Source organism: Echinops telfairi, unplaced genomic scaffold (genome assembly GCF_000313985.2).
Source record: "Echinops telfairi isolate 266 unplaced genomic scaffold, ASM31398v2 ScPeMD7_7467;HRSCAF=8505_1, whole genome shotgun sequence".
Classification (NCBI taxonomy): domain Eukaryota; kingdom Metazoa; phylum Chordata; class Mammalia; order Afrosoricida; family Tenrecidae; genus Echinops; species Echinops telfairi.
In genome coordinates, this window is record NW_022111368.1 from 24705943 (window position 1) to 24720645 (window position 14703).

At 43.4% G+C, this 14703-nt stretch overlaps 1 protein-coding gene across 1 annotated transcript in view; it reads left to right on the forward strand.

Moving 5' to 3' along the window:
- LONRF2 (LON peptidase N-terminal domain and ring finger 2) overlaps nt 1-14703 on the forward strand; it is a 24807-nt gene that overhangs the window by 1626 nt on the left and 8478 nt on the right. Inside the window, exons 2-9 of the mRNA XM_045283928.1 lie at nt 943-1065; nt 3587-3745; nt 4231-4435; nt 5443-5536; nt 5784-5898; nt 10407-10528; nt 11644-11802; nt 14387-14549. Coding sequence (XP_045139863.1) covers nt 976-1065; nt 3587-3745; nt 4231-4435; nt 5443-5536; nt 5784-5898; nt 10407-10528; nt 11644-11802; nt 14387-14549 — 1107 coding nt within the window. The 5' untranslated portion in view covers nt 943-975. The remainder of the gene's footprint in view (nt 1-942; nt 1066-3586; nt 3746-4230; nt 4436-5442; nt 5537-5783; nt 5899-10406; nt 10529-11643; nt 11803-14386; nt 14550-14703) is intronic.

Genomic DNA, 14703 nt, shown 5'->3' on the forward strand with positions numbered 1-14703 from the left:
ACTGTGTGTAAAAGAGAGTTTTATATCCAAGAGTAAAAACATCCCGACCCAGTTCAAATCAAGTTCATAAGTCCGATATTAGTCCATACATCTTTCTACAGACTCAAGTAGCATCTGCAGTGATGCTGAAAGCAGGAAGATCACAGGCCAGTTGGTGAAAAGTCTTATGGAAGCATCTCAATGCTGGTGTGGCTCTCCATGTGGCTCCTCCAGCTGCAGGGCTCTGGCTGCCATCAGCATGGCTCCCTGTGGCTAGTCAGCAGAATGTGCAGTAGAGTGTGTGTGTTAACTGCAGGGAGGAAGACAGAAGTTCCCAGAATCCTCAGGAGAAGGCCATGCCCATACTGAGGCATCGTTGGCTGTGACCTGATTGACAGGCTAGACTCCACCCCAGTACTCAAGTTGACATTACATAACTGCCAATTATGAGCAACCAACTGGGGATCAGTCATCCAGAAAAGAAAGGTTAGAATAGTGAACATTAGATCCCAATGGAAATATGACTTGTGAGCTAGTGAATAGTGATGACATTCTCAAAGATCTAAGAAAATAGTGGCCTCTCTAAAACAAAAACAATGTAATGGAAACAACTGATTTCTCTTGTATTTCTTTCATGGTAGTATGCTGTGCTTTGTATTACTCTAATTTTGAGAAATGTCTGCCTTCTCAAGACTATAAAGTACTTGCAGGCAGAGTACAGTAGTGACCTGTAACCATGATTAATTTAATGTTGGTGGGCAGGCAATTCTTAGCCTGTTAGTTGGAACCGCTGTAGACCTTTATTCGGTGTCCAAGGCACAGGGGAGTGGAGTAGAGCTAGAGCCATTCTTGGTGGGCTTTTGTTTATTCTTACTCAATGTGAAATCAAAACAAATTGGCATACAAGCATGTACCAGACTGATTTTTAATGGTGTGGTGTACCTTGTATTTTGGCAAATCCAGGCACATCGTGTAAGAGCTCAAATACTTTCTGAAATGGGAATAAGTAAAGAAATGTTGAAGGAGCTTCTCTACTGCCTTGCCATCGATCCTGATCTTACCCCCGTGAAGAAAGAAGCAGAGAAGGTGTGATTTCCTTTCAAAGATTTCATTCCTGAGAATCCATGTCTGACAGTCTTGGGGTCCGTGCTGGTAACTCTTACATGTAAAATACATCAGAACTGCCATTCTGATCATTCCTGACAGTGGAATTAAAAGCACGCACTAGCAACGATGACATGAATGCATTTTAGAACTTCTGTATGTATGCCCACAGATGAAGCCTAATACATTCTGGTGAGACCGCATGCGTGCCTTCCAGTTTTGTTGAAATAATGTGACGTTGAGGCAAGGTTGATGTGTGAGTCTGGAGAGGCAAAAGGGTTTGGGTTTTGTCCCTATGGAGCTTGCAGTCTCGGGTTTTGTAGTTTGGCCCAGGAACCTGACGAAGTGACACCTAACAGATCAATTCAGCTGGACATTTCTAGCCAAGCATTGCCAGCATAGTACAGAAATAGCTATTATTCTGGCCCAGCTCCACTCATGGGAGATCACAGTCACTGCTGTTGTTGGAATCTGTGCTGTAAAAAAGCTTCGATGGCTCGGTTACCCATGCTTTTACTCAGTAGTACTTCACCGACCCTTGGTTTTCCACTCTTTTGCTTACTGTAACATAGTTGGTCAACTCCATATATGTCTACCCTGTGATTCCCACTTAACAGTTGCAGCTTTATTTCCTAGAGCAACAGAACAATAAATCCATTCCTCCTCTTACATATCCAAAGGTGCCCTGGTGGCAATGCGGCAGAGTTGCTGGACTTACCAGCCCCAGGGTCGGAGAAAATTGAGGCTTACTGATTGAATCATGGAAACCACACGATATAAGGTTGCTGTGGGTGAAAGTCAACTAGACAGCAGTGGTTTGGGCCTTTTCGACTTTTTAAACCACTATAAAGAGTTGAGAATGGCTACGAACGAGGCCTTCTACTCCTGTGAAGAGTTAGTCTCAAAACCCCCAGGGGCAGTTCTACCCTGTCCTATAGGGTTATCATGAGTTGGAATCGTCTTGGTGGCCAGGAGTTAGATTTTTGGGGGGGTGGGGGTGGGGGGTTGATGATGTTAGCTAGGAGTCCTGGTGGTGCAGCGGTTCAAGCACATGGCTGCTAACCAAAAGATGACTTTCAATTCACTAGCTGCTCCGTGCAAGAAACATACCTGCTTCCTTAGGGATTGACCGTCTCGGAAATGTTATTGGGCAGTTCTACTCTGTCCCGTGGGCTCCTGTGAGTTGGAATCCATTGGACAGCAGTGGTGTGGGTATAGTATGGTACATCTATAGGTATTCTATTAGCCTGGACTTGTTCTTTAGGACAAGCATCTTGTTCTCATAGTACATCTCTAGTCTAGTCTTCCTACTGGGGGGGGGGGCAATTCAAGTGTACATACCCCAGGTTTCAGCATCTCGGTTTGGTAACTACAAATAGTGATGCAGCTTTTTCTCTCATGTCCACATCCTGGGTGCATTTATTTTTTTGCTCAGATACCATAGGCATAATTGGCTCTTAGTATGCATTTAGTTGGCCAATATGTAATAACTGGTTTCATTTTGTTTTCTTTCAGAATTGTCTTAGTCAAAAAACCATTGAATTCTTAAGCAATTGGCCATTTTTAATCCCTTTAAATTTCTGCTTACTAGATTTTGGCCATCATCTCCACTCATCAAAATAACTTTGAATCTTGAGTTGCCTGGGTAAATTAGCCCTGTGCCTGCTTTGTCCCATCTGAGTTTCCTACACATCTCATATCCGCGCTGTGAGAAATCCAGTCCAAGGTCAGGGAGATAGCATGTGGACAGTGTAGGCACTATGGATTCTGGCTGCTGCTTGTCCTTCCAGGATTCCGTGGGTGACTTTCCCATGGGGAAATGTCTTCCGCAATGCCCCCGGACATGGTTAGCCTGCTGATACTCACGAAACATGGCACCATCCCTATTAGCCACCAGCACGCAGCTAGCTCTGCTGGGCACAGGTATCCCTGCTGAAGTTGCTGCTGCTCCGTGCTGTGGACTTAAGCCGCTCTTTTTTGCCTCGTTCCAGCTATTGGTGTCCTCGGCATCCTTCTGCGTGGCAGGCAGAATGCCTAACTGGTGATTCTGGCCGCCTGTTCTGGACTAGAATCCTGGGCCTACAGCTTCACTTCCTTTAACGTTCTCTGTCCCGTGGCTCTTCAGATTCCTCATCAATAGAGCCGTCTCTTAGATATGCCTCAGTCCTATGACTGATCTCAGCTTACATTCAATGGAGGAATCCCTACAACCCATTTTTCTCTGATCCCTGAGATTTTGCGTAGCAGATATGCAAGGGCCAGGCCGAGGGAAGTTATAATGGTCCCATTTTATCATTGGCAAGGTGTGACATGGGAAGAGACTGGGAGCTAGTATGCTTAAAACATTCCATCTGGTTTCAAAACCATTTGAATTTTAAGATTGGCGAATGCACATGGTCATAGCTTCACGTTTTAAAGCTTGTTTGGTGTCCTCTGAGTCCTTAGAGTATGTTCCATATTTATTCAAACATGTTTTAAAATGTTTTTCTTCTCAATTTTACAGGTGTTGTATGAGCTGTTTTTTGCGGACTCGGCAAGTGTGCATCCCAGTCCAGCCCCTCCCTGTCAGCAGCAATCACCAAGCAATGGGCTGGCACATAACAACCATACCGAGGGTTCCCAGGCTTCGCAGGCACAAGACCATAATGCAGGGATTTATGGGGTATGAAGTGCACGTGGTAGTCGACATAATCCCGGCTCAGCTTTTATGTAACTCCCATGTTTTAGCGGCATGACGTGACGTCTGTTTGCAGTATTTCTCATGATCATACTGTATAGCTCCGCGGTGTAAGAGTTGAAAATTCCAAAGGAAGTCAGTAGAAACAATGAAAATGAATATAGCAAAGAACTTTAGAACCTCTCAGTGATCTAGAATATCAGGAGACAGATGTATTTTGGTTAACAGAAATGATTTAAGGTTGGATATGCAAATGTTTTAATGCTACTGTAAACAGCATGTGTACAGTACATGTACGTGAAGATGAAGATAAGGCTTTCATTTCTTTAAATAGGTGAGATTCAAAAGGAAGTACAATTTTTCTTTGAATATTTACAAGATGGCTACCGTGTGACTCTTCCCCCCACTCCTTTCATGCTGTGATGTAGTGTATAGGATTCTTTTTCTTTTTTTTTATTCTTACTACCTAGGTTCAGTACATGGAACTTACTGCGTCTGAGAGCAACAACTCAGCTGAATCTTTTCTAAACAGTCTAACCTTCGAAAAAGAAGATGACAGAGAAATAGACAGTTTCCTTTACATCAGACCCCCCTCCGCTGCTTTAAAGAGACAGTTTCCAAGAGGTTCAAAGAAAGTACCTCACCAGAACACCGTTGAGGAAACTCCCAAGAAGGGTCAGTAAACCTTTGATACTCACTTGTTTGTTAAACCTTCTGGCAGATCCGTTCACCATAGTAGAGCTATTTGCTAAATACACCGTAAGATCCCTCTAATCCTATTGTGTGATGGAGCTGACTCCCTCTCACAGTGACCCTGTAGGACAGAGTAGAACTGCCTGCCCCTCAGGGTTTCTGAGATAGTAACTCTTTTCAGGAGTAGAAAGCCTTGTCTTTCTCCCTTAGAGCAGCTGGTGGCTTTGAACTGCCAACTTTGCGATTATGAGCCTCACAGGGAACCATTACATCACAAGGACCTATTGGTCATTTTTGCAGCATGCAAAACCTCAGGTCCTGAAAGTGGAGGGGGAGATAGGGTATTAAATGATGAGAATGTTGGGGAACCGAAGAAGAACCATCAGCCACTTAAAAATTTTTTTATGAGTTACAATTTTTCATATTGTGCAGATAGTCTTATATAAACCGTGTTATTTGTTTTTTTTTAATGCTGTACATGGCCACAGGAATGAATTGATCGGTACAATGTTTTGTATACTTTTTATAAGTATGAACCAAAATAACTGCCATAGCATCAGTTTCAACTCTATTAAGAAGGGAAGATGTTTTGTGAGTGACTCGTGTTGTGGAAGATGTGCACACATTTTGATTTTCTGTAGCTTTAAAACTATTCAACTTTTCAAAATGCACCATGAAATCATATTTGTTAAAGGTTACATTTGAGATCCAACAGGCCCTCAGCAGTGAACTCATTGGGCCCTTTGAGACGCCATTAGGAATGAAGTGAGCCTATCAGCTGGGACATTACAGAACATTGCAGATGGGAGCTCCTGCAATACCTTCATAGTCAAAAATAGAGACATCGAGGTCAAAGTCCAATGCTTATTCACATTCCTAGAAAATGTTTTCATCACCAGCTAAAGCAGCTTGTCCAAAGGAAATGATGTTTATTGCATGCTCTTCTTCAGGTGTTCAAGTGTTAATTTCATCATTTAAACATTTTCCAGATGGAGGGTCCTTACCTCAAACCAGCATGGACTCGGAAATTGTGGATTGCTTTTCAGTAGATGTAACTGACCTTACGTGTCCACATTGCATGAGGTAGGGTGGCAATAGGATTCTATCTATACCTAAACCTAGGGATCTTTTCTTACCAGAGAAATTACCAGTAATGCCGTAACGATTGATTTCTTTTCTCAAACCTTGTCGAGAGATTATAAAATAGAAGTGGGTGTGAATAAGTTCTCGTAGTGTATGGGAATTGCAGAATGAATCCTCATTAAATAAATAGACGATTATTTAAAGTCTCTGGACTTTTCTCACTGAAAACACTGACTTCCCCACTAAGGTTGCTCTTCGATCCCATCGTTACATCCTGCGGACACACGGTTTGCCTAAGGTGCCTTCTCTGCTACCTTGATGAGGTTCCATGTTGCCCACTGTGCAGAGAACCAGTTGCTGATGTAAGTACATTCTGTGAAACGGGAAGGTGTTCTTCTTATCCTCATATCATGCCTTTGGCTTTGGCCCTTGCTTTCTCCTGCCGCCCTCTTGTTACAGAAGCTTCCCTTTCTCCACACAATTTGATGGGTCTTTTTTCCTCTACGAAAAGGTAGTTCAAGGAATATCTCAGGAATGAGTTCAAGTTGGGTTCTACTGAAATGAGCATATCACTGCATCCTTTTCAGGTGTGACTTATAAATGGTTGCTAGCATTATGGCGTCTTTCATGTGTGCTGTAGGGTGTGGCCCTCCCGCATCTCCTCTTCAGGCAGTCTGACGGACACTGCTCAATTAGGTTGCATAAGATCCAAGACGAAGGCATTCCTGAGGTCAGCCGAGTCCTTTTTAGTATACTGTCGGTTGTTACTGTCTAGTCTGAACTCAAAACCAGGAAAAGCAAGATCCAACCCGAAGCCTATTTCGGTTATACGTGACTGAGCTATAAGCTGTTTAATCCTTCTGCATTAGGTATAGGAGCCCTGGTGGCATAGTGGGCTATGTGTTGGGCTGCTAACTGCAAGGTCAGTAGTTTGAAACCACCAGTCGCTTTTTAGGAGAAAGGTGAGGCTTTCTAATCTGTAAAGTGTTACATCCTGGAAAACCCAAGGAAGTCAGTTCTATCCCAAACTCTTTAGGGTTGCTGTAAGTCAGAATTGACTCTCTGGCAGTGGGTTTGGATTTTGCATCAGGTATAGCACTTAGAAACAACACTTAATGGGAATAAGACCTCCTGATCAGTTTCTCAAATACTGAATTCTATATTAACTACATTGGACTCTGGTCCTTTCAGTACCAACTAACTTTCCATAAAACTAGAAAAATAATAAAAATGGGTTGCTGTGTTTTTGGTGAAAGTATACAACACGTTCATTCTCAACAATTCTCACACGTTTTTCTGTGACAGACAGATTCTGCTTTCTCCCCATTTCTACCCTATTGCCACCAATCAAATAATTTCCCTGCCCCCCCCCACGTGTCTCATCTTTAATTTTGGGTAAATGACCATTGGTCTTGTATGACATGGTATGAAGAGATATTTCACACACCAGTTTAAATTACAATTTTTGCAGCCAAACAATAGGCAGGTCTGGAAGGGGAGGAACAGTAACGCCAAGTATGCACTCCTTAGACTCCTCAACCATGCTGAGCTCAAAAGGGAGTAGTTCCCCAAAACAGCTCAGCTGGGTGAGGGAAGGGAAGGGAAGACCGGGAGACAGGAAAGAGAAGGAATGGGATAGGTCATATTATGTTGAGAAAATTGCAATCACTGATAGGAAACAAAATGGGTATGAACTGTTGAATGGAAAATGGATCTTCTCTGTAAATCTTCACCCAATAAACAGTATGAAGTTAGAAAAAGTATTTTTCCCCCACTATTGCTGGTACTTATTAAAATGAGCTGTTACAGTTTAACCTTTCTAAAGCACTATATACTCATACTTTGTTCAGTTGCATATTTTCTGGCTCATCATGGTGAATATCAGTTGTTGTCATAATGGTAGACAGGCCCTAATGTTTTAGTCTGTTTCTTTTGGTGATTTTTGTTCTGATTTACATTGCAGTGCATTCTGTCTCCTGCTAGCTGAAGGACATTGCTGCATGGAGACGATTTGCCTGTTTTTGGAAGAGTAAAATGCATATTTCTGTGCCTTTGATTCACTTCCTTGCTCAACTCGGCCTTGTGAAAGGGCTGTGTGAATGCCTACAGATTGTCATGAGAATTTAAGCTTCTTAAGGAGAGACACTGTCTACAGGGATCAGAACCCATCCAATAGGACCTTCCAAAAATTCTAGCTGAATGAATGATAGGTACATGGCACCTGCACATGGGCTTGCACTATTCCCAGAAATAAGGTTATAATACAGTGAACTAAAATAAATGGTCATAACTGGACCTTCAGAAGAGCCTTCATGAACTTCAACTTTCTCAAGTTAATTACATGGGCATGAATTATCAGTTGCATTGTGTATGTATACACCGAAACCTTTGTGAACAAAATGCCAAATGAATTACTTTCATTATATCAACCTGTGTGATCACGGGGTGTCGAACGGATCACTGAAGACAAATGGGTGCATAAGCAAATGTGGTGAAGAAAGCTGATGGTGCCCGGCTATCAAAAAGTATAGCGTCTGGGGTCTTAAAGGCTTGAAGGTAATCAAGCGGCCATCAAGCTCAGAAGCAACAAAGCCCACATGGAAGAAGCACACCAGCCTATGCAACCACGAGGTGTCGAAGGGATCAGGTGTAAGGCATCATCACAACAAAAAATCTTAACATAGTGAATGATGGGGGGAGTGCGGAGTGGAGATCCAAAGCCCATTAGTAGGCCACTGGAGATCCCCTTGCAGAGGGGTCTCGGGGAGGAGATGAGCCAGTCAGGGTGCGATGTAACAATGATGAGAAATACAACCTTCCTCTAGTTCCTAAAGGTTTCCTCCCCACTCCCACTACCATGACTCAAATTCTATCTTGCAAGACTGGCTAGACCAGAGGAGGTACACTGGCACAGATAGGAACTGAAAATACAGGAAATCCAGGACGGATGAGCCCTATAGGACCAGTGGTGTGAGTGGCAAAACAGGGAGGGTAAAGGGAGAATGGGTAGGAAAGAGGGAACCGATGACATGGAACTGTGTGTGACCTCCTCCCTGGGGGACAGACAACCGAAAAGTGGATGAAGGGAGATGTCGGACAGGGCAAGATATGACAAAATACCCATTTATAAACTATCAAGGGCTCATGTGGGAGGGGGGAGTGGGGAGGAAGGGAAAAAAGGAGGACCTAATGTAGGGGGTTTAAATGGAGAGAAAATGTTTTGAGAAACGATGTACAAATGCACTTTACACAATTGATGTGTGTATGGATTGGGATAACAGTTGTATGAGCCCCTAATAAAATGTTAAAAAATAAAAATAAATAAAAAGAAAAAAAATACTTTCATTACTACAGTCAATGAAAGGATCCTACCTATGTCTTTAGTCATCATGATTAGAAGGAAGCATTGTGTATCCAGTAAAAGCCGGTTTTTACCAGTTCTTTTGCTACTGCCATCCTTAGAGTTGTTTCCAAAGGTTGAACCATGCACTTGTATGTGCAAAGAGAAACTCGGCAGTATATGTGGGGCTGACAAAGTACTGTGACAAATAATACGGAGCCCCATATGTGCAGCAGGTTACCAAAGAAAAGGGCACAGAAGCCTGTTAGCTCTGCAGTCATGGCTCTGCTGTGGGCTCTGAGCTAGTCCCTGACCCACTCCTAGACCCAGCTGCTCTGTTGTAGCTCATAGCTGCACAGTTTTACCTTGGTATCCTTTGGGGATTGGCTCCAGGACCCCCACAGATAGCAATGTCTGAGGAGGATTGAGCCTCTTCTATATGGTAACTTAAAATCTGCATCCAAAGGGGCTTCACAAAGTTTGTGGGGGCAATTCTATAGCCTTTGAATTCCATTTTCCACAAAACTTTGAAGCCTCCTCATAGAACCTTATATGTACCTCTTCCTGTGTACTTGAACGCACCTCTGGTGGTAAGTGCAGCCAAGTTGGCACTGACTCTGCGAGCAGGTGAGCAGCAGAACGAACTACCTGGTCCTGGGAGATACTGAACAGCCAGAATGGGTGGCACCACCTGGATAGAGCATGGAGGAAAGACCGGTGACATACTACTAAGGGTGCTGTAGGGTTTCCCAGCCCCTAGATTGCTTCTAGTATGTAATACAACATAAACTGCACTCCATGCTCCTACACCCTCAAAGCCTTTGAGGGACCACTGGTCTTCATTTTCTTAACACCCACCCCCGGAATACTTTCCAGCTGCAGTTATATCCTTTGATGGAGGGTTACAAGGATGAGCCCAATTTATAATGGTTCGCTGGGAATAGCTCTTTGAACACATCGTAACCCTTCAATTCTTTGTTCTTAGCACTTTTTCTTATTTAGTCTCCACCTGCCTTCCCTTCACATACAACTTGAATTCCACAGTCCCTTTGGCCCCCTTTTCTCCGTGTTTGGTAGAATCCACTGTTGCATCTTGCATGTGACCTGTGACTAATGCTACAAACCTCGTCAAACCATAAAATTAGGGAGCTTAAATTGTAAAGTGTAAATGCACCTCTTAAAATCTTAGAGCCAAAACACTGGTAGTCATCCTTATTGCTTTTTTCTCATAACCAAGTTTTTCACTCTCCAAGATGAGTTCACCTTTCTCTTGTCGCCTATTAACCTGTTAAGTCTTATTTCATTCACTTCCTGTCCTCTCACTGCCATTAAGGAAGTAGTCCATCAGCACCTCCTCTCCTCATCGCATAGTAAAGGTTCTCTGTTCCCCCTCTGTGCTCATTCCCCAACCCACCCCTCTCTGCCTCCTTGTTGAACTTCCCTGACAGGGAAGAGAGGGCTTTTCCCTTTAGGATCAATTTCCATGTGGTGTGGCTGGCCGCTGACATTAAACCTTTTCTTCTGTTGTAGCTGTTGGAAAGCAGAAAGTTCATTAAAACGAGACTGACTGAGGAGTTGCTGCATCGTTACCTGCCAGATGCATGGTCCGATAGGACGAGAATTCATGAGGAAGAATTGGCGGCACTGCCGAAGTAAGTGCTCATGCTCTGTGTGTTTGGTTGAGTTCTGCTTGAAGAAGGAAATCCTTGATAACATCACAGTCTGCTTTGGAAGTCTGCTTTGGCAGAGATGATTGGAAATCTGTAAGTGGCAAGAAATTAAGTGCAAAGAATTTATGGAAATTTAATCGCAAGGAGTTGAAGTGTTTCAACTGAATTATGTCATTGCTTTCTGGATTTAGATAATCGCCCACACCAACTTGTCATTTCAACGTGTGGGAACCTCATCTTAGGGTTTCTGAAATAGTAAACGTTTACAGGCACAGAAAGCGTCGTTTTTATCCCATCGAGCAGCGGGTGGGTTCTAACTAACTTCTATTTAGCAACCAACAAGTCAGATGACTGTGTCACCAGGTCTCAGATAAGTGAGGGAATTTCTTGTGGGGGTGGAGGGAAGAAAACCCTGGAGCATTTAGGACTGCAGGGAAGAAAGCAATAGTGCATTCAATCCCCAGTGTCATTAAGTCAATTCTGACTCCTCTCAGTCCTGTACTTGAGGGGCTTTTGAGGCTGTACATCTTTAGGGGGAAAGCAGTTTCCTCATTTTTTGCTTCTGTGGCACAACTAGTCAATTTAAAACAATTGTTGGGTTAACAGTTCAGCTGACCTCATAACCTTTTCAATCACCATGTCGGAATGAATAATGGCATTTTTCTCATCTCATTAAACATTAAATTTTTCATGTGAAATGATGGTATTTTCTCATTTAACGTTAAAAGTTTGATGTTATGATAGCCTTTAACGACAGAGACCTCGCAGCTCTCCTGTTCTGCTCGTTACTTGGGACAGCTCCCGCGTCCCTTTAAGTATAGACATTCTCTGTATATGTTCTGTAGGCTTTGAGTATAGTCAAAGAGGAAGGCATCTTTCCCACTCCCCATGTTAAGTAAGAGATGGGCTTGGCGGGAAACTCCAGATGACCTGCTAGGGCCCTGGCTTAGACTCACTCTGTCCTGAGAATTTGATTTATTTTGTAGGTGAGGAAATTGAAGGTGTGTGGCTTTTGTTCTTCTGCAATGTTGAGTGAGTGCTTCGTTGTGTCTGTAGGAGACTGGGTACCTAGGCTCACAATTATCCTTACTTTGCAGTGTGACCAGAAAAGTTCCCATCTTCCTGGGGACCATTGCCTTCCCTTCCATCATTCGTCCGATCTACGTCAGCGAGTTTGAGTATCATGTTCTGATTAAAAAATGCCGGGAAGTTGGTGCCACTCGGTTTGCCATGTGTTCGCCTCTTGAAAATCCGGGGTAAGAATGGTCAATACACCAGAGGATTTGGATTAGACGCATAATTTGTTCTTTTGCATGAACAACTGAGGATGTGCTTGAAAATGTCCAGTGGCTCCCATTACACCCCAGGGCAGACCTCGCAGGCTGTGCACCCTCTAATCTCAGCTGCGTTGTTAGACTCATTCCCACAGCTTCCTTTCAAACTTGCTTGTGAGGCCGCTGCTGAGAGTGGCCCTTTCCTGAGTGCAGCTCGTGTTCACACTGCCCTCTGCTTGCAGCTTTCCCATAGCCCAGCTGTGCACAGACAAACCCTTGCCAAACTTTCCAGTTGTGTAATATTGCTTTGCTGAGGTTTCGTCCCCACGGCCAGAAAATGACAGCCTTATAAAAAAGTCGTGGCATTTGACAGACTTCACAATCCAGATAATGGAAGGGGCAGCTCTTGAAGGCCAACTGAGGGCTTCTACCCCCTTTCTCTCTGACCCACCAAACAGACTGAGAACATTGTTTTGTGCCTCCTTTTTCTCCTACTCTGGTTTTGCAACCCCTTTCAGAGCAGTTGGTAGAGTGGAAGCTAGGTCATGCTATGTGGGTGTACGGTTAGTCCATTGGACTAGTTGGCTCTGTGTGCCTTGATTTTCGTAGTCTTAACGCCTCCAGCCCTGGGGAAAGGTCGATAGAGTTGTAATGTAGATGGCCGTTCACGCGCTTTGAAAACCCCAGTCGCTACTTGGGTCGCTAGTCTTCGTAGACAGCTCTATCATCCCAGGGAGGGGAGGGGAGGACTACGGACAAAAAAAAAAGCCCTGTGCCCATTGGCAGGTTTCAGCTGCACAGGCATCACACTCAAGTAAGCCCCGCGTTTGTTTCAATTTTGCTGCTGTTGCTGTGGAATCCATTTTGAACACAAGATCTTAGGTTTTGTTTTTGCGCCCTTTGGTTCAATTTTCTTAGGATATCAGTGACACTTAACAAGAGCCAAACAACCCCATGGTTGGTAAATTACAGTCTCCTTTATTTTTGTTTATTCCTAAATCTTTTTGTTGGGAGCCCTTACAGATATTGTAACAGTCCATAGTTCAGTCACATCAAGCAGTATTGTACACTTGACCACAGTTTCTAAAGGTTCTCCTCCTCGACCTCCTTGATATCTGCTCCCCTTTATCCATTCTCTCTCCCCAAACCCTTATTATTGTTAACATATATTGCCATATCTTACCCAGATTATGTAGCTATCACACTATATACAGTGAACCCTCGCCACTTCGCGCTTCGACTTCCGTGGCTTCACCCTATCGCGGTTTTTGCATAACAGCGCATGCTCTGTCACTACTGCCACTGATTGGCTCATACTGTACACGCTTGATGCCATAAATAATATAATAAATAATAAATGCTAATGGTAATGTCCAAAATGTTTTACTGTATTTTCCCTTTTTCATTTAATGAATTGGGTAATACGAGTGTAATGGTGACTAAAGGGTGTTTTTTCATGTCCTCTATGCTCTAACTACGAAAATATTTGATTTACAAATAAGGAATCCTACTTCGCGGAATTTCATTTATCACGGTAGGGTCTAGAACCGATTAACCGTGATAAACGAGGGTTCACTGTATACCTATAAATGTTTTTTCTTCTTTACTACATTTCATTTCTCTTTCCTTTTTCTGCCCCACTATCATGTTTTAGCCATCATTCACCTCTCAGTAGTTTCTCTCAGATACATTTAGAGCCCTTGCCCTTCCCCTGTACCTGTCATAAATGGCTCACTACTCATCACCCCCTGCCCCCAAAATCCCACCCATCCCCCCCCCACACAACCCCACCCCCCCCCCGAACTATCAGTCCTGTCGCTGTCTCCTTGGGTTGCTTATCTGCCTGTCTTGTATGGATAGACACCAAAGAAAGAAGAAAGAGCGTGAAGGACTATACAATAGGACCAAGTCTAACTAATATCCTGACCCAGAGTAGATGAGTTATCTCTGTTAAATGGCAAGCAGGGCCTGTTAGAATCCACCAGCCCAAACCCCTCTTCTTTCAAGGTTCCATGTCCCGGGGGACCTGCTTACCTCACAGCAGATACATCCTCAGCATACCCTTTGTATCGTACACATCCAACAAATCAAATCACACTCATTAGTGCATGACCTGATGATAAAATCCCTGATCATTAGTGAGGTTTGTTTCTAAGTTGTTATTTTGAAATGGCTTTAAGAAATGATAAAATGATTACGCAGACCCTTCACCCAGTGAAACTACAGTCCAGTATCGGAGCAGGAAAGTGCTGTTGATCAAACCTGTTGATCTTACTCAGACTTGGCCAGTTTGACATGCACTGTGGGTGTGTGAGTGTGTAGTTAATGTATCCAGCATTTACTGTGTATTTTGTGCGCATCATGTCACCACCACTACAGTCACCGCACTATACAAATGAATGTAAAAACTCATCACAAATGTACGATGATCTACCATATGGTGTCCTTTTGGGAGCATTTGACGCCACAGCCACATCCCTCCCACTCAAATCCCTCGTGGGGGTAGGGGTGGGGGATGAAACCCTCAGTGGATTTTAAAAGCCACAAGCATTGACTGTTATTTCAGGGTTGGAGCGTGTGGCACTTTGCTGGAGATTAAGGAACGTAGAATTGTAGCAGATGGAAACCCAGTTGTAGATACGATTGGAATTTTGCGGTTCAGAGTCTTAGGACATCGTCACAAAAATGGTCTTAACACTGCAGATCTTGAGCATCTTGAAGATAAAAAGGTAATGTTTATTTTACTGATGTGTTTGTTTAATAGGGCCTAATCACCTACATTTTCTCAGAATTATTCTCATGTTTCTATTGAGAATATTACTTGCTTTTTAAAAAAAATACTGAGCTGGAGTTAAAATCTAAAGAAATGGGCCTGTCTGGATA